At 41.1% G+C, this 20,447-nt stretch overlaps 1 protein-coding gene across 2 annotated transcripts in view; it reads left to right on the top strand.

Moving 5' to 3' along the window:
* Positions 1–689: 689 nt before the first annotated feature.
* Positions 690–20,447, top strand: part of GOLGA1 (golgin A1) — a 45,998-nt gene continuing 26,240 nt past the window's right edge. Inside the window, exons 1-10 of one of the 2 annotated variants that reach the window (XM_035015823.1) lie at positions 690–806; positions 1,588–1,637; positions 2,483–2,785; positions 8,048–8,138; positions 10,132–10,206; positions 11,139–11,236; positions 12,605–12,637; positions 15,019–15,147; positions 15,469–15,638; positions 16,127–16,238. In XM_035015823.1, coding sequence (XP_034871714.1) covers positions 2,651–2,785; positions 8,048–8,138; positions 10,132–10,206; positions 11,139–11,236; positions 12,605–12,637; positions 15,019–15,147; positions 15,469–15,638; positions 16,127–16,238 — 843 coding nt within the window. In that variant the 5' untranslated portion in view covers positions 690–806; positions 1,588–1,637; positions 2,483–2,650. The remainder of the gene's footprint in view (positions 807–1,587; positions 1,638–2,482; positions 2,786–8,047; positions 8,139–10,131; positions 10,207–11,138; positions 11,237–12,604; positions 12,638–15,018; positions 15,148–15,468; positions 15,639–16,126; positions 16,239–20,447) is intronic. The other variant, XM_035015822.1, reaches the window with a different exon arrangement.

The raw sequence follows: 20,447 nt of genomic DNA on the forward strand, positions 1-20,447 counted from the left end.
AGTGGGCTGCCATCAGCTTGTTTATTAATGAAATGCAGTATATCGGAGTGCATTATATAAGGGTATGATTCTGGAAACTTTTCTCTCAATGGTACATTATGTGTGTCCTGGGTTGCGATATAAAACGTGTAACCTCCAGTAGGTCATAGGCACCAAAGTTAAAAACTAGTCACAAAGCGCGAAGACCTAGTTTCCGAAGCCACAGGCTTCTGTGTGAGGAGGGAGGCACGGACTCGCAGTGATGACCTACTACACGGTGGCAAGGCTGCTGTGCAGGGCGCAGTGGGACTGGGATGCGGGGAGCCGAATGGAAACTCCCTCTCAGTTCCGCGCAGCAGCGGCCTTAGGATTCAAAACCGCACAGCTCACGCTGGCCCCACGGCACCAAGGAGGTGCTTTTCTCTTCTGCCACAAGGCTCCTCCCACTCCCCCGCTGCGCACCGCCCCCTTTAAGAAAAAAAAAAGAACAACAATAAAGGTTTGGCCACCCAGTCATCATCCACGGGTCGGGCCGCTGGGTGACGTGGCGGGCCGGCCTTAGGGAGCGCCCAGCCTCGTGCCCGCGCCCTCCACCGGCCCCAGCCCAACCGCAGCCGCGAAGAGCTCACCGTCGACCGCGGAGACCGCGCGCGGGCGCATGCGCGTGGCAGGCCCGCCCCGCGCTCAGCCACTTCCGGCGCGCTAGTGGAGGTGCGGTTCCGGGTCGCTGCTCCGCTCGCCGGCCGGCCGTGGGGGCTGGTGACGCGGGCCGGCGCTCACGAGAGGTCCCGGAGGCGGGGCTCTGCCCGCTGCCCAGAGAGCGGCAGGTGCGCGGGCGGGGGCCGGAGATGCCAGGAGGCCCCTCTTTCTCCCGGTGGCCTCGTTCTGCCCCAGACCCAAGGCGGGGGGCGGTACCGGGGTGCTGAAAGGGCGGGGGTGGGGGCAGAGGAGCTGCCCGGCCGGGGAGTCTGGAGCCTAGGGTTTCAGGATTTTTTCCCCCCCGAGCGACCCTGGACAAGTCACTACACCTCTCTGGGTCTCAGTTTCCTTGCTGTCAGGTGGGAGAGACTCTGAGTCGTTCCCTTCTTTGACAGTCCAAACGCGGGCGGTTCTAGGAGCCTGAGTGAGTGGGGTCCAGACTGCCGTGGCAGGTACCTGCCTATCCCTGGGCGTAAGGCAGTTGGTTTTTTTACCCAATTTAGCCATTCTTTTTCTCAGCGACGTACTTAGTGCGAGTCAAGGTTCTGTGACTAGACAGCCCGGGTCTGGCCAGGTAAACAAACAACGTGTGACTGTCAGAATCAACTGAGAAATAAATACTGGCCCTGGGAAACCGTAATCTCATTCAGGTTGTTTTTGCTGGGGCCTCCCAAGGTGAAGTAAGTTTAGGCAGCAATGAGAGATTCTGTTCTTTGTGCCTGTTAGTGAAGCTCTTGGGCAGATCACAAATGCAAAGGAGAAGGTAACCCCTGAGGATTGTGGCAGTGATAGATTCTCCCCTCTGTCTTCTGGTTAATCCTCCCTCTCCCCTCTTCCATTTCCCCCCAATATTTTGGCCTTACACTTGAAAGGAAACACCCAATGCATTTTATCTTTGTTTCCATGCAGGACAGAATGCTTTGACCTCCAGGCTGTTTTAAATCTGGTAGATAAGCCAGGTGAGTAGGTGGTTTACAGACATTGAAGAACTGTACAAATTTAAATGGATAATCTGAAGTGGTAAGAAGTCATTTGTAGATCTTAGAGCAGAACTTAGGTGTCCTCCACAGAACATGGAAAGTTAAGGTTGGATCCAGAATATTGGTGTTTCATATAACACTGGGAGGAAAAGACGTTTGAATCTCATGTTGAATATCATGTAAAGCATTCTGAAGACGAAACTAAGTTCAGGTCATTTTAATCACCCTTAAAGAGAACCATGCAGTATTTCTAAGAAATGTTTAAGGGTATCTGATGCTTATATAGGATAGTTGTCTGGCTTGCCTGTTTTTTCTAGGTTGTCAGCTTTTTCTAGTCAACAGCTGTTGGCAAACCATCCTAGAACATTAGAAGGTGATACCTTTATCCCCATATTGAGTTACATATTTTTGTCTTCATCTTAAAAAAAAAGTAAACTGTAGTTAATGTTGGAGGAAGGATTCCAAGCCATTATGTGATGTTAATGTGTACCCTGGGAAATTTTACTATATGTGTTATATGCCATAGCCAAAGTGGCGTAATAAAGAAAGAGTAAGGACTTGTGAGTCAGAGTCCTGGGTTCAAAAAGCAGCCCTGCCACTTAAGCACACACTCTTTGGCAGATTACCTCATCTCGAGACTGGATTTCCTTATCTGTTTATGCGTGTGAAGCACCTGAGTGCTTTTTAAATGTTTGGCAATTGTGTTCTATTAAATGTACATGTAAAATTATGAAACTTAATTTTGAAACCTGAAGCTTAACAAAGCAACTCAGTGGCGAAATCTCTCCTGTGTTTAACTTAGCTCTCTTTTGTCTGATTTATAGATACTGTCCCATAAGCCCTTGGCCCACATCTAAGTGGGAATGCAGCTATCTTGGATGTCTGGAACTTTTTAGGCACCAGTCTCTGAAGTCCTGGTTGCTGGCCTAAGGACTAGACTACTGGGGTGGTTCACGAGCTGGTCATCTGTGCAGGATAGCCACAGAGCAAAAATGTTTGCAAAACTAAAGAAGAAAATTGCAGAAGAGACTGCTGTGGCCCAGAGGCCAGGAGGTGCTACTAGGATCCCACGGTCGGTGAGCAAGGAATCGGTTGCCTCTATGGGAGCTGACTCAGGAGATGACTTTGTAAGTATCTTCTGTAGTTTTTAATATTTGGTACAGTCTTGATCTATTTTTAAAATAGTATTTCAGGGGCGCCTGGGTGGCTCAGTCGTTAAGCGTCTGCCTTCGGCTCAGGTCATGATCCCAGGGTCCTGGGATCGAGCCCCACATCGGGCTCCCTGCTCCCGCGGGAAGCCTGCTTCTCCCTCTCCCACTCCTGCTGCTTGTGTTCCCTCTCTTGCTGTGTCTCTCTCTGTCAAATAAATAAAATCTTTAAAAAATAAAAATTAAAAAAAAAATAAAATAGTATTTCAGAAAGTCTTTTCCATAAATATTTTCTTTTAAAATTGAAAGATTATATGGAGTTCATATCTGATTCTTCCTACTCTGAGGTGCTTTTCTGTTTGTTTGTTTCTTTCCTATTTTTTCGGAGTCCCTTTTCATATTCTCTACATTGTCCTCTTGTACTCTTTTTATACCTTATGCATCTTCTTTTATATTTCATTTCTCAAAAAGCCTTGGCCTATTCTGCAGACAAATATACTTTAAGTCATTGTTGCCTAACATGGTCTGTGAGTTACGGTGTGGAGTTAGAGTACACTATTTTACTGGGAAGTTGATGAAAAGATGACACCCCTGACTGCAGTATGTCCCTTATTTGTAAAGGACCTTTGTGTTTGGAAAGATTTCAGAAAAATGAAGATGCTGTTGTGTTAGGTAGATGTCACGCCTTAGGATTAAAAGTATGTCTCTGACATATGACAGGATCCTCTCAAAGTCAGATTTTTTTTTTTAATAATTTATAATGCTTGATATATGTAAAAGAATGTATATAAGTGTAAGGTATAAAGCATAAAAATAAAATGAATGCTTGTTAACGTGTCACCCATCTAAAGAATAGAACATTATGGATACTCTTGAAGGCACTTGTATGCTCCTGCCCAGTTCACTTTCGTCCTCCCTGCCCTCCAGATAACCCCATCCTAAATTTTGTATTTATCATTCTCTTGATTTTTAAAATACCCTCCCAGATATGTATATATTTATAAATAATTTGTTGTGTAGTGTTGCTTATTTGTGAACTTTATAAAAATGGTATTCCATAGTTTTTTGGTTTGTTTTTTTTTTTATTTGTCAGAAAGATTGAGAGAGAGAGAGGGCGTGCTCTCAGAAGGCGCAAGGAGAAGCAGGCTCCCCGCCGAGCAGGGAGCCCGATGTGGGACTCGATTCCAGGACCCTGGGATCACGGCCCGAGCTGAAGGCAGATGCTTAACCAACTGAGCCACCCAGGCGTCCCTCCATAGTTTTCTTGAACTTAACTTTTTTTTTTTTTAACTCGCCATGTTTCCAGAATGCATCTGTCTTCCATGAAGCTGTGATTCATTTGTTTTTACTGCTGTATAAGATTCCAGCATTTGACAAGGCCACAATTTATCTCTGCCTTTTCCTCATGATAGACAGTTGAGTTGTTTCCAGGGTCAGATGAGTCGTCTTCCTCCTTTCTTATACTACCTGTCCTGGGTCAGATTACATGGCAGAAGCTATTAGGTTATTGGGATGGAACAATAAGATTACCTGATCTAAATCCTTGGCTGCTGTATTTAACAGGAAATGTAGTGCACATTTGATCCCCAGGCTGAAGGATACAGTTTCAGTGCTGAGTTCTGTGGCAGAAGTACCTGCTTTGCCTTCATGATGACATGCTAAATGAAGTCTCTCATCTTGAAGGTATTCCAGGTAGAGATACTGGCCTGAATTCAGGAAGTATTTTCCTTTGAGACTTCTAAAGTAATCTACTTGAACTTACTGTCTATACGTTCTGATCGTCACTCCCTGTCTCCACACCTGTGTATCCCGCTGCATATATTTCTCCAACCAGATGCTTTTCCTCTAGTGTCTCAAATTCTAAAATGAGCACAACTGAATGCATTAACTCCATCTCCAAATGTGTACCTCCATCCCCCAAGTCACCAGCAAGAAATTTTTGAAGCATTTTAGACTCTTCCCTCCATTTCTTGGTGTCCAGTCAACAAGTACTTTGGTTTTCCATCTTCTGAATGCCTCAGCCTTGCTCCCTTTACTCCTTGCTAGTAGTGCGTTTGCTTCCATTTTATTTCAAGCTGTCTTTCTTTTCTGGACAAATGTGGTAGCCTGTCTGGACTCCTTGCCTCCAGTAACTCCCCAGAGCAGATGTGTTCATGTCTCTTCAATGCGTAAAACTCCCTGGTGGTTTTAAATCCCTGGGCACCGAGTCTCTAAGGAGACATGTCTCTTCAATGCTTAAAACGAAAGTGGTTTCCCCATCACCTTCAAGATGAAGTGCAAACTCATACATAGGTCGTGGCACAGCTTACCTGTCCAGCCTCATCTCAGTCTACTTTCCTAGACACTGTGCTCCATCCACGTTGAGCCTATTGCATTTTTAGAATGGGCAACATTCCTTCATGCCCACAGATTTTTGCATATGCTGTCTCCTCTCTGAAATGTCTCATCTCTTCCTTTTGCTCCTGAGTTCCTCTGACAGACTTTGTGCTTCCTTCAAGACTCCACTTACGGGGCGCCTGGGTGGCTCAGTCGTTAAGCGTCTGCCTTCGGCTTGGGTCATGATCCCAGGGTCCTGGGATCGTGCCCCACATCGGGCTCCCTGCTCAGCGGGAGGCCTGCTTCTCCCTCTCCCACTCCCCCTGCTTGTGTTCCCTGTCTCACTGTGTCTCTCTCTGTCAAATAAATAAATAAAATATTTTTTAAAAAATTAAAAAAAAAAAAAGACTCCACTTACATGTTACTTTCAAGAAGCCCTCTTGACCCCAACTGCCCTTGTCACCCCCTCTACCACTTACCCCTCCTGGCCGAGTTTGGTCCCTTATCTCCTACTGACCTCTGTAACAGCACCTATTACACTGCATTATTGGTGATTTGCTTGTTTGTCTCTCACTAAACTGGGAGGCTTATGAAAAGCAGTAGAGAGTAGTAGTTAGGAACTCAGGTCAGGTTAAGGAGTCAGACGTAGATTGGATTCCCAGCTTCATCATTATTGTGTGACTTGGGGCAAGTTCCTTTTCTATGCCTTCGTTTCCACATCTGTAAAATAGGAACTGTACTTGTCTTTATTATAAAGTATGTGTCTCGGGGTCCCCAAGGTTCACCCTGAGATTCAGTTATTTAGGAGGACTCACAGAACTCAGCATGGTTTTATTCACTGCTATGAAAGAATACAAAGCATAATCAGCAAAAGGAAAAGGTGCATGAGGCAAAGCCTGGAGAAAACCAGGTGCAAGCTTCTAAAAGTCCTCTCCCCGTGGAGTTACACAGGGCATACTTAATTCCCCCAGCAATGAGTTGTGACAACATACGTAAAATGTTGTCTTCCAGGGAAGCTCCTTAGAGACTCAGTGCCCAGGCATTTTATTGGAGGCTCTTCACATAGGCACCCTCTGCCAAGCATTTACCAAAATTCCAGACTCCCAGAAGGAAAACGTGTTCAGCATAAACCATATTTTTGTACACAAATAGATTAGATGCAGTGAACTGTTCTTATCAGGAATGGTGGGAACCCTTTCAAAGTCTAAGTTCCCATAGGCCATCCCGGGGCTGGCCTTACAAGCAGACCTTGCTAAGGATTTTGGTTGCAGGCCTGCGATGTTACGTCTTCTGCCTGGTGAAAAAAACATTTCGCATAGTGCCTGGCTCTTAACAGGTATTTCATAATAGTAGCTGCTTCTGCTGCTGTTTTAGGTGGGGACTCTTTGTTTCACCACTGTTCCCAGTGCTTAGCACAGCGGAGACGAGGATGTCTCACTAGCAGTAATAATCATAACGCCTACTAATAATAGATGATATGTGTTACAACTAATTATGTGCCAGTCTCTGTTTTAGGGACTTGACAAGTGTTGATTTATTTAATCCTCATCACAGCTCTGTGAAATTGATCATGTTTGTTGTCATAGTTTACATAAGAAATCAATGCACAGAGAAGGTGACTACTTGGCCCAAGTTCTCATTTTATAAGTGGTGAGGATGGGACTTCAACCCAGGCCGTCCACCTCCAGAGACTGCCTCCTAACTATAAATAATGTTTATAGTTAATGTCTCAATAAATGTTGGACTGGGCAAGTGTCTAGATGCATAAATGAATATTTAAAGTGAATTTTTCAACCACCTTTGAAGATATTTTGGGTATAAGATGGGGAAACATGACTAAAGAATAGATACCAGATAAAATTTTGTTAGGTGTGGTAATGGTATTGTGGCTCTAAAGGAAAATGACCTTATATTTTGGAAATGTTTATCCAAGTATTTAGGGCAAAATGTCATGATGTCTGTTATTTATAGTACTTCAGTAAAATAATAAAGCAAATAGGGGAAAACATCAGCATTTATTAAAGTCGATGGAGAACGTTCATTAAACCATTCCCCCTACTGTTCTGTATTTTAAAAAATTTTATAATCCAAAGAAAAAAGATAAAGTAAGTTACTTATTAGCAATAGTAAGCAGTGCCCAAAGTAATAGTAATATCCAGACATTTTAAAATAGATTGTTGAGGGTATACCTGGGTGGCTCAGTCAGTTAAGCATCTGCCTTCAGCTCAGGTCATGATCTCAGGGTCCTGGGATTGAGCCCCGCATAGGGCTCTCTGCTCAGCGGGGAGTCTGCTTCTCCCTCTCTCATTCCCCCTGCTCTCTCACTCTCTCTCTCTCTCAAAGAAAATCTTTTTTAAAATTTTTAAAAATAAAATAGATTGTTGGGGAAAATTGATGTCTCATTAATATATTGATTATTGAATCCATATTATCTGCTAAAGTCTTTGATGCATTTTAGATGAAGATACTGAAACTTTATCAATCAATTCAGTGATCAGTTCTTCATCAGCCTTCGACCCCTTGTTTAAGAACCTTCCCCCTCTTTCTGCCAGGACTTTACCTTTGGAAAAATAAAGTGATTTTCTTTTTTATCACTGAAAATATATTCTTTGTATTATGTACTTGGTGTGATATGATCATAATGGATTTGTTTACCACTACTTATTCTAATACCATGTACACACACACACAGTTTGTCTGTTTAGCATCTCCTACCTCCTCCACATTGTGGAAGGGGATAGTGTTGTTTCTACTTTATAGGTAGAGAAGCTAGGACCCAGGTATGTTAAGAAGCTCTTCAGTGATCACAATTAAAGTATAATGAAACCTGAAACAAGAGTTGTTGCTTTCTGGTTCAGTACTGGGGTCTCACACTGCTGAAAACCCATGTATAAATGTGACCTCTTCTTGTCTGTATTTCAACAGGCTTCCGATGGAAGCAGCTCCAGAGAAGATCTTTCATCCCAGCTTTTGAGAAGGAATGAACAGATACGGAAATTAGAAGTCAGACTTTCTGGTATGTCTAAGAATTCATAAAAAGCAAGCAAAGAAAACTTGCCTTGGCTGACCCTTTGTCTATATCAAATAGCCATATAGGATAACCTTATGGTTATATTGACATATATTGACATATTTCTTAGTCAAATGGAGCAATTTGTACCCTTTTTGTTCCCTCCTTTTGTTAGTATTTTGAATAGTGTAAATTCAAAACTGAGTTTTAAAGTTTAAAAAAACAACCTAGGTTTTTCTGCTCCTGAGGTTTCTAGCCATGGATATAAAAGGTATGAAAAGTATATGTAGACTAGATTTGATGATCTTTCACCTGTTAGCATAGCTTTCAGGTGGAGAAGGGTAGGGGGTAGTATTTACAGGGAATGGCCAACAGATTCTTCAGCGCCAGAGAGGGTTTGGTGCTACGTTGCCACTTGCTGTAGCTACATACCACCTGTGTAAGTGTCCTTCTGGGTCTTTAGACCACTTTCCAATGATATTCAACACCTGTATAGAAGCTGTAACTCTATGTCTTTTGTGTGTAGTTTACAATTTACACAACTTCGTTATATCCTTTGCCTGAACAGGGCATGTTTGTGATAAAGTTGTGAGTTCTTATTTTGGTTTCTGCCAGTGGATACATTTTGAAAGTTTCATCCTGTGAAGTGGTCAATGGCTTCTGTGTTTCTTTTTGTCCCTTGGCCTTATGCACATTTTATTGAAATGAAAGCCGTAGACTACAAAAGTCACCAAATTATATGCAAAATATTTGTGTTTGTGAGGTTATCAAAGGTCCGTAGTATAGCTCACAGCTCCCAGTTGGTCCATTATCTCCTTTTGTCCTTACTATAGCCTTACTAGGCTTAGCAAGGTTAAGGTCACACAAGTAGTAGGTGGTGGAGCTGGGATCCAAACCCAGATTTGCTCGCTAGAGTCCATACTCTTAACTACAGTCTTCTTTAAATTCAATTGTTACAATCCTGTTATACCTACTTGTAAATAATATCAGGAACAGAGGTGAAATAACTTTACATTTGTTTAATGTTGGGGAGAAAGCTGTGAAATACTACGTGCCTTCCCTAATACAGAAGACGGAAGAATCGTTTGGGCTTGACTGAAATTAGAGAAGGGACAGGGCAGAGAACGGACACTTAGAAAGCCCGGTTATGTCCCAGGTATCTTCCTCCAGGTTTCGTATGAACAACAGCAGCAGCCACCTCTTATTGAACGTCTTACTGAACTGTGTCAGGTGCTTCTGGCATAGAAAACACCTAGTTTGTTATCTAATTAGGACACATAAAACACTTAGTTTACTAAGTGCATTTGAGGCCATTACGATTAATACCATCATTTGCTAAGTAAAGAAACTAACACTTAGGATCAATAATTTGCTTACGGTCTCTCAGCTACAGACTGACAGAGCTGGGATTTGGCCCAAGCCTACCTACTTTTCCCCTATACCATACTATCTTCTTTGGCCACCCAGGTAATTAATTCTGACTTTCACCTTTAATATGGCATAGGAAGCTCAGTTCCTGTGTAGAAAGGAAACTGACTTTTCTAGAGAACTAAGTACTTTCATGGTAAAGACCATCCTGTGGTAAGGTGTTTGCTATTGCCCCAACCACTGTTAACTCAGTTGTATGAACTGTGAGCTGTTCAGTGAATTCCCTTTGCCTTATCCTATTGCTAATACTGGAAGGGGAAGTGAAAACTGAGGTTTGAAATTAACGAGCAGGGCATTTCTGATGACCAGACGAGGCCCAGTTCTTGCTCTCTATCCAGGCTAAACAAATCTGCCTGTTTGTATTCACCATTTACACCGTGGATGGTTTGTACTATACCTGTTTGCCTGTGTTGTTCGTTGTTAATGGGAGGCTGTCTGCCTAGCTTTCCTTAACAGCAATGGTTTTCAGGTTGAGAAAATCATCATCATTTTCACTCATTTTTTTGTTTAATTAACTTCCTTTCCTGATGTTTGTCCATTCCTGGTATGTGCGTCACCCTCCTCACCCAAGACTATGCTGAACAGGTCCGAAACTTGCAGAAGATAAAAGAGAAGCTTGAAATTGCATTAGAAAAACACCAGGATTGTACGTATTTTTTTTCCTGCTTTTTTTCAATCTTTTCAGGGTTTAGCTTTTTTTAATGAAACAATAGTGTATGGTTAAGTTTGTCCTTCATCATAGCTCACATCTTTGTAAGTGTACTTCTTAATCAGGGTGATAAAACATTTGGTATTTATAAGCATACAATTCCTATTTATGTTGTGTTACGGGCATACTTCTTAGGAGAAGGTCAGTATGTGTATCAGCTTGTTTTCATCTAGTTGACCAGTTTATTGGCTGCCGTTAGATTTTAGTAAAATCATGTGCCTGGCCCTTAGACCTAGATTAGGAGCCTGGTTCTAGCTGTGGCTTCATGCTGCTACATTCAGAATGGGGGGAAATCTTTAGCTGTCATCACTCCTCCAACAATAGAACATACATTTTGTTTAGTCTGTCCTAATTCATATGTTCTCCTTTGGATTCAGTCCAAGAAAGATGCTAAAGAAGTAGAAAGTTATTTTCTGTTGATATAATATATACTAAAAAAAATTTGAAAGGAAAACGAAGTGAAAGAAATGTTTTTTTGTTTTGCCTAGTTTTGATTTTATTTTTAATTCTGATAAAGTGGTAGTAACCATCACTTAGCAACAGCATTAGCATCTTCTAGCAACCTACCTAACTCATGTTCTATCATTGTACCATTGAAAAAGTTACTTTTGGCATCTTCCTAAATGTATGTACTTGCTTGTTACCAAAACAGAACAAGAGAAAGCAAAAAAAAAACAACTGTGGTCTGTTACTAAGCCCAAAAGATTCTGGGAGAGTTGAGACGGATCAGGTTTTTCCCAGTCTCATTATCCACTTATGTGACCTTGATCTTTTTTGTTAGGTGACAGTTGTAAAGTAATCACATGGGCTATTTGTCATGCCGTTTCTGAAATATTGCCATATCTCAAATAGAGCCTCTTTGTTAACAGCTTCCATGCGGAAATTTCAAGAGCAGAATGAGACATTCCAAGCCAACAGAGCCAAAATGGCAGAAGGACTGGCTTTGGCATTAGCCAGAAAGGACCAGGTATTTTATATGTGACACCCAAGACTGGTGGAAAGATTTCACTTAGTGACATGATTTCAAAAATCATGACATAAACCTGGCAGAAAATATTTACAGCCTAGGAGAAAAGGAATGCTTATATAATTTACAGTTGTAATCATGAAATGCATCCAGAATATGAGAATATCATTCTGTCATTCTATGTAACTTTGCAACAGGGAGAAGGGAAATCATGTGTCCTAATCTGGTGGCATATCCCAAGAGAAGGAAAATGGTCTCTGTCCTCTAAAAACCTGTCTCAAGGCCTAGACCCCAAACATTTGCCTCTTAGAGTGGAGAATCCTATCAAACTAGCCAGCTTCTATGATGTACATGGTTCTTACAATCTCTGTTCCCTAGTGTCTTCAACCCAATGAGTTAGACAGAAAGGAACTCCTGTAATCTCATTAGAACCATCCTTTGACAGATGCTGAATGAATAAGAAAGGAAAATAGTACTATTACTAGCTATTACAATAATTATGAAGTATATTTTGTTTGATGGCATTTTAAATTTAAGAAAACCATCAAGATATTATAGTGATAATCTTGATTTTTTAAGTAAGACAGGGTCAATTTATTACGTTTTACTTAAGAAAATATATAATGCATCTACAGTAGGTGGGAGGGTGGATGGGTGAGTATTTTAAAGTGAGTATTAGGACATTTGCTAGCCAGAAAAAGACATTACTCACCAATACTTAGTGGATAACTATGGTATAAACATATATAAATGAAGATATCATCTAAAATTGGTGGATTCTGATTGTAGGCACTTGGAATATGGCTTTTTGTACCAATGGTGATTTTTCCTCCTGTTCTGTGATTTGTGAGTAAGGGGCATCATCCTTTTTCCTTCAACTTATACCAGATGGCAAAAAGCATTTTGGTAAACTCAAGATAAGAAGGAAAATAATTATCAGGGGCTGATGAAGACTGTCCCTCTTACCTTCATTAAATTAATTTCTAAATATCAGTTATAGAGTTACCAACTCAGCTGGTCCCAGCTACCCACTCCCAAGAAATAATAATAGTATTCATGGAAAAACACTCACGAATAAAGTGAAAAGCTGCATCAGAACACCACATTACAGCTTTGTTGGGTGCTCTCCTTAGTAAAATCTGCAGGTTTATATTTGTGTTCTAGAATTTTTTGTAAAATTCATTTTCTTCTCCTTTTAGGACTCTTGGTTCTCTTAATACTAAGTCAACTTTATGGGGTTTTTTATTTGCTGTTTTGGTTGCTTGCTTGCTTGCTTTGCAGGGGGAGTTAGGTTGTTTTGTTTTCTGAAAACCTTATGTTACTGATACTCTTCCCTGGAAACTGTACTTTTTTGTTGTTTTGTTTTAGGAATGGTCAGAAAAAATGGATCAGCTTGAAAAGGTTAGTTTATCTTTTATTTTTATCTCAATATGAATGTCGGCCTCTCCTCAGGGCTTGGAAAATGGCTTTTCTGATATCCAGTGTACAGATCGCTCTACCACCTCTTAGACTTAGGGTGCTGGTTGATTCAACACTGACTTGAAAAGCTCATGCAATCCCCTTTCTTGAGGGGCGCGCTGGATATCTTTTGTTTGCCCCTCCCAATATCCTCTCCACCCCTCTCTTACCTTTCTCTGTGTCCCTGGAGGCTGATGGACACTGCATCAGCTGGGCTCCGTTGCCCTCTGGTTTCCAACAGTTCTGCCAGGGGGGAACTCCAAAGGAACTGGGGGTGGAAGAAGAGTGTGGTCAGGATTTATTCCTCCAGCCTTCTCCATGTGGGATCCCTTCAGGTTAGTTGTATCCCATGGCCAAAGGTCACAGCTTTAGTTGGATATTCCTGGGTTTCTCTACATCCCCTTGCCCCTTCCCACCCAACTGTTACTAGCACATTAGCTTTGTGCTTTCTTACCCACAGCTTTGAAAAGTCCCTTTATTAAACTCTTCTCAAAAAAGACTGCCATCTGTTTCCTGCTGGGGCCCTAATTGGCACTGTGGTAATGTTAGGAATACTTTTAGAGGAGGCAGTGGGAAAGGAGGGCATTTTTCAAGGCTCAGCATTGAGCAGATAAGAGCACTTCTTGGCTAAACACAGATGAGGAAAATTGATTACTCTGTCACCATAGCTTGTGTAACACTGTGTAGGTGCTTAATGTAATGTATTCCTGGCTCCCAGACATGGAACAGGAAGATGAAATTTCAGGCCTATAGTTAGAAAAACATTTTAATTTAAAAGTCAGCTCCCTCAGCCCAAATTATATGCTGCTACCTAATTCATTTTTTGTTTTCATTGAATACTCGTAAATTACTCTTCGTGATAGAAAAATTATTTCTTAGATTGATATATTCAGTTGCAAAATATATTTACTGTTTGGGTGCCTGGGTGGCTCAGTCGGTTAAGCGTCTGCCTTCGGCTCAGGTCGAGATCCCAGGGTCCTGGGATCGAGTCCCACATTGGGCTCCCTGCCTCTCTTTCTCTCTCTGTCTCTCATGAATAAATAAATAAAATATTTTTAAAAATGAAATAAAATAACTCATTTCTAATATATATATACTGTTCATTTTATTAAGTAGGTGAGTTTTATTTTTGCTACATTCTTGGGATAAAACTCCAAGTTAAACCAGTTCTCTGTGTGTGTTCTGTAGAAATCTGATTATCAATTTATTAAAGAATGCTTGAACATACGTATGTAAGGAAAGAATTACAGGAAAGTCAAGCTATCTCCCAAAGAAATTTGTGCTTAAAAAATCTGGACATGGTGTTAATGATGGTCTTCTTTAATATGGAGGTATTGGTTAGGTTAAAGTTTTCTTTTCTTAAAAGAAACTTAAGATTGTAGTAGTTGAAATTCTCATTGAACTATTTTTTACCTTTTAAATTTATGGTGAAGGATACATACAGGACTGAACCTACTTCAGTGTACTAGGGCGATCCCCACCCCCACTCCCCTGCCCAAAGAGGTCCTGGGAAATATTTTAGACCCAGAAGAGCAATGAGACATCTATGTAGGTCTTTGAAGCCATTGTAATTTCTGGAAATGTTATTTTTAGACTGTTTTGATTTCTTCTCAATCAGGAATTGGAAACTGTAGCAGCAGGGCTTGTCCTGAAGAGAATCTATCTTGGGAAGCTGTCATTTAGTAAATTGTAACCTGCTGACACCAGTCATGTCTAATTTTTGTTGACTTCCTAACTGAAATTGCTAACTGACATCAGTTCTACTTAAATGCATCTAATTTTTTCAGGGTATTCAGTTTTACTCCAGTTATTCATGTTGTTCATCCAGTTGAGTATGTCACTGAGAATAGACATGTAAAATGAATATCTGCAATTTCTAATCAAACTTAAGAACTTTAAAGTGTCAAGTAATTGTTGCTCTTATTCCCCTTATTCACACCTCTATCATTTAAAACACATTTATTTTTAACTTAAAGAGAGTTAGATAATGCTGTATTGGTCATATCACCGTAAAGCTTCCTGTTATTTATTATTGTCTGCTGACAAGAGAGTTTTTTAAAGATTTTCCTTTATTAAGAAATCTGCTGGGGGCACCTGGCTGGCTCAGTCAGTGGAGCGAGCAGCCCTTGATCTCAGGGTTGTGAGTTCAAGCCCCACGTTGCAGGGAGAGATTACTTAAAAATAAAATCTTAAAAAAAAAATAAAAGCATTCTGCTGAATAAAATAAAAACTTTGTGTAGATTTTTTAAAGAAGCATTCTGCTTACATAATATGGATCTGTGGTGTCTTCATTGCCTGAGATGATGTCTTCTTTCTCCAAATAGGAGAAAAGGTTTCTGACAGCTCAGTTACAGGAAATGAAGAACCAGAGTTTGAATCTTTTCCAAAGGAGGGATGAAATGGATGAATTAGAGGGGTTCCAGCAACAGGAACTAAGTAAAGTAAAGCACATGGTACGCATTTTTGTTTTCATAGCTACATGCTGTATAGATGATAATTACTCTGATTTTACTAGTCATCATTCTCTAATTGCTGATGAACATACCCTAGTAGTCTCTGATATTAATCATATATGTATGTTTTCAGCTTATCAAAGCGGGAAAGTTCTGTTTGAAATATGCTTCCTTTTCCTTTTCTTTCTTTTTTACTACTGGGCCCCTTATAAGCTCACCAAATTGTTATAAAAGTTTGGCTTGTTGGTCCATATTTTTAAAAATAGGTCTCAGTAGTATTTCTTAGTAGTGGCCCAGTGAAACTTTCTATCTTTGTATCAGCTTTTAAAAAAAGAAGAAAGTCTGGGGAAAATGGAGCAAGAGTTGGAGGCACGAACCAGAGAACTTAGTCACACCCGGGAGGAGTTGATGACCTCCAGTCAGATGTCATCAGACTTGAGCCAGAAGCTAGAAGAATTGCAGAGACACTGCTCAGCGCTGGAAGAGCAGAGGTTCTTGCTTGGTCTGTGGGGCCCCTGGGAAGCGGTGTTAGTGTAGCTCCGGCTATAGCTTGCCTGCCTTTCCCCACTGCTCTTTGCAACACTTTTCTGATCTCAGTTCTGGCAAAGGCTTCTAGACTATCCTTACCTGCCCAGGGCTCGAGACCCTCTACACCCAACACCCTCCCTCCCCTTCACCTGCCTAAGCTCAGCTTCCAAGCCTGCCAAGTGATTCAGATGTGTTTTTGTTTCTAAGCTATTGAGTAACCAAAGGCAGATCATGATTTTTTGCTTAAACCTAGGTTTAAGCAAATTTAAGGAATTTTTCCCTTTGGGCTTCTACTCCAGAAAGAGCCAAGGAGTCTTCTCCACTGATAATTTTCACATGCCTGACATTTGCAACCCTGACATATAAAGAACCATCTGTATTTTTCCTGTAGAAGAGTGTCTCTTAGATGAGATTTCCAAATGTGTTTGTTGTCTGCTTTCTTTCAATGAAGAGATCATGTGACAGCTTCAAAAACAGGTGCAGAAAATAAGGTCTCAGCCCTGGAGCAAAAGGAACAAGAGCTCCAAACGTTCATTCAGCAGCTTTCCATGGATTTGCAGAAGGTGAGTAGAGTGCTAGGGGTGGATCCAGGTTGCTAGGATTCATCAGTGGGGTAGAAACTAAATCCATCAGGATTTTCTGTCTCAGGATGGCTGCTGAAACTTCTGTTTCTCATGTGGTCTGTGTGGCCCTAGTTCTTGATCTAGCCAGGCTGCGTTCTCATGGAAGTGGCCACACCGCTGAACAGAGAGGTCAGTATTGTCCTGGCAGGAAGTCTCAAAACACACCATTTGATCTGCACAAATTTGTCTCTAAGTACTACATGGTGGACCTTGAGCACAAGAAAATGTTAACAGTCATGGTTGATGTGGCCTAATCCGGTTTGTTCCAAATGATAATCTTTATAATTCATTCGTTCATTTGGCCAACATGCATTTATTGCCCTCCTATTATAGGCCTGTGCTAAGTTTTGAGACTATAAAGAAGAATAAAAAGTATTATTGACTGTAGACTAGTGTTTCTCAGTGGTAGGTTTCTTCTCACCATTTTGAATACAACAGTTGTATGATTGTCCCTCACATTGCAGGACTTTAGCTTTCCTGGCCCCTGGGTTCTTAGTGCCAGTAGCATCCTTCAGGCATTGACAGTCCCGCCCTTCCATCATATAAAAAAACACCTGCTGGTGGGTGGTATGACCAACTCTACCCTCATCCCTTGAGAACTGCTAATCTCAAGCACAGCAGAGACTTACAGCATCATTACAGTAGAGTAAGATTTGTGTGATGAGAAGTCTGTATACCCCTTCCCTCTAGGTTTTAGCATATCTACAGATGCCCAGATGGAAACTAAGAGAAGTTATATACCTCATTAAGAGTTCAGCAGTGAGTGACAAAGCTGGATTCTAACCCGTCTTTTTTTTTTTTTTTTTTAAGATTTTATTTATTTATTTGACAGAGAGAGACACAGCAAGAGAGGGAACACAAGCAGGGGCAGTGGGAGAGGGAGAAGCAGGCTTCCCACTGAGCAGGGAGCCCGATGCGGGGCTCGATCCCAGGACCCTGGGATCATGACCTGAGCTGAAGACAGACGCTTAACGACTGAGCCACTCAGGTGCCCCCTAACCCAGAACTCATGCTTGTCCTACTGGACTGTGTTGCCTCCCAACAAGGGTCACCCAGTAAATAGATCTCACATATATGAATGACTGTGATACAAGGTCTCTACCCTCAGTGAACTGAAGATCTAGATATTCAAGAGTGTTTTCTCAGAGGCTTACAGTTTCATTATAGAACTCAAACCTCCTGTGACCATAAGAAAACAAATTCTCAACAAGTCCCAAACAAGTGAAATACATTTCGTAATGGAAAAGATATGCCATAGGGAGGGTGCGCATTTCCAGCACAGGAGTCAAGGAACTCTTCCTGGAGGAACTGGAATTTCAAAGATGGATAGTACAGCAGGAGGCAGAGAAAGCAGAAGGGCACAGAATACACAGGGGTGGGGGGGATAACATACACAAAATTTTGGGATTCAAGGAACCCTTTGATATCAATTAGAACCATCGAACCATTTCATAATGGGGAAAAAATAATTTTCTAGACTGTTTATACTAATAAGTTCCCTCATTTCATTCTAAAAATATGATTGGAGCCTTCCTGTGTGCCAGGCTTAGTGCTCTGTGCCAGGTGTCAGAAATACTGTGGTGAGCAAAAGCAGATACTGCCCTTGCCTTTGTGGAACTTCTAGTCTAGAGGGGAAGTCCTATCAATCAGTAATCACATAAATATATAATTGCAAACTGTGATGTGTGCTGTGAAGGAAAACTACAGGATGTTGTAGGATCCTTTAATGGCATCAGATCAGATCTAGCCCTGGAGTCAGAGAACACATCCCTTGAGGAAGTAACAGTTGAGCTGTGGAGGGGGAGGGGCAGTGGGAGAGAATTTTAAGCAAGGAACAGGGAACAGTATGAACTATAAACGCAGAAACCTTGAGGCGGTAGAAGGATAAGCACATTCAGGGAACTGGAAGAGAGGACACACTGAGTGAGAGAAGGATGGATTGGTTGAGGAGGAAACGTTGAATGGGTTTCCAGTTAGGAAGCTCTTGTGCCTGTCCAGGCATAAGATGTGGCTTTGATAAGAGTGGTGGTGAAGGGCGCCTGGGTGGCTCAGTTGGTTAAGCGACTGCCTTCGGCTCAGGTCATGATCCTGGAGTCCCAGGATCGAGTCCCGCATCGGGCTCCCTGCTCGGCAGAGAGTCTGCTTCTCCCTCTGACCCTCCTCCCTCTCATGCTCTCTGTCTCTCATTCTCTCTGTCTCAAATAAATAAATAAAATCTTAAAAAAAAAAAAAGAGTGGTGGTGAAGATAATGGGGGAGTAGACAGATTTATGAAATAGTGAGGAGACTGACCCACTTGCTAATGTAATGGATGTAGGAGGAGCAAGAGAAAAGGAAGTTTTGGTGATGATTTCTGAATTAATCAACTGAGTGGCTGATAGTGTCAGTCATTGGGCTCAGAGCACCAGTGGAAGGACAATTTTACCACAAAGGTCATGAGTTTGGAGTCAGTTTTTTTGTTGTCCATATCGTTATTGAATAGATGTAACGTTTATTAATAAGGTAGAGAGTATAACAAGGCAGTGAACCCCTAGGTAGCTAACTGCCAGGTTAAAAAGAATAATATGTTTATCTTTGAGGTTCCCCATGTGCCATTCACTGTTTCATTCCATTTCTTTTTCTTTTGTAAGGAATCTAGAAACTGTTCCATTTCAGTTTTTTGTTTTTTGTGTGGTTTTTTTTTTTTGCTTTCTAATTTTGCTGTTATTTTATCCGTAAACAGTATGTATCTTCTGTTGTTTCTCATGCTTGTTAAAAATTATATAAATTGGGCGTAGGTATTCTTCTAAAACTTGCTTTTTGGTGCTCAACATTGTATTCCTAAAAATCATGCATATGGATCATGCAGCTATAATTTGTTCTTTTCTCAACTATATAGTATGAAGTTACCAAAATTTATCCATCCTATTGACCATCGACTTTGGGGTGTTTCTGTTCTTTTAAAAAAGCAAAAGTGGGGGCACCTGGCTGGCTCATCCAGTCAGTAGAACATGTGACTCTTGATCTGGGGGTTGTAGAGTTCAAACCCCATGATGGGTATAGAAATTATTTTAAAAAAACAAATAAATAAAATGGAAATCCCACTGAAAGGGGAACCATTTTTTTTAAAGCAAATAAAAATAAAAAAGCAAGTGTGAACTTAAAGGAAAATAATAAATTCAACTGTACTAAAAATAAGAGCATATTTTCATCAGAAGAGGGTTGTAAAGGGTGTGAAGACAAGGCAAAAACTGGGAGAAGACATTTGTAACCCATATAACTGACAAGGGAGCATGGCAGCCAGGAGATATATAAAGAACTCCTATAATCAAGGAGAAAAAGAAAATCAAGGAGCAGTAGAAAAAGGGGCAAAAGAATGAGTACTTCACAGAAGAACAATAATGACCAATAAACATGAAAAGATAGTGTTACTTCATAGTAATCTGAAAAAAGCAAATTAAAATCATGTTGAGATAATATTTCATACTCATTAGACTGGCAAAAAATAAATGTTTGATAATATACCATGTTGGCAAGGAAGCAGAACAAGCCAAGCAAGCTCTTATTTGTGGCTGATGGGACTGTGTGAATTACTACAACTACTATGGAAAAGAACTAGGCATTATCCAGAAAAGTTGAAAAAGTGCAATTTTTTTTTTTTAAGATTTTATTTTTAAGTAATCTCTACACCCAGTGTGGGGCTTGAACTCACAACCCCAAGATCAAGAGTCACACGCTCCTCCACCTGAGCCAGCCAGGAGCCCCCAACCTTTTTTTTCCTTCCCAATCTATGTACTTGTATTTCCTTTTCTTGTCTTATTACATTAGCAAGGATTTCTAATACAGTGTTGGAAAGGATTGATGAGAGGGGACATACTTGCCTTGCACCTGATCTTAGTGGAAAAGCTTTTTCACCATTAAGGATAATGTTAGCTGTAGCATATAAGGTGTTGGGGGCTAGAAGTAAAGCATCCAGAGTGGACAGGGGGGCTCCATGTGGGATATGGTGTACAAGAAGACTAAATAGAAATTGGTGACTGATTCTTTTTCTGTCCCTGACTTTGCCTAACACCAAAACTTTGGTTTTCAAAATAGAGTCACCTGTATCTCTCAAGTTCACATTGATGTGTAGTAGAATGAGTACAGGTTTTGGCTCCAGAAGACCTGAGCT

Source organism: Mirounga leonina, unplaced genomic scaffold (assembly GCF_011800145.1).
Source record: "Mirounga leonina isolate KUSES-001 unplaced genomic scaffold, KU_Mleo_1.0 Mir_170, whole genome shotgun sequence".
Classification (NCBI taxonomy): Eukaryota; Metazoa; Chordata; class Mammalia; order Carnivora; family Phocidae; genus Mirounga; species Mirounga leonina.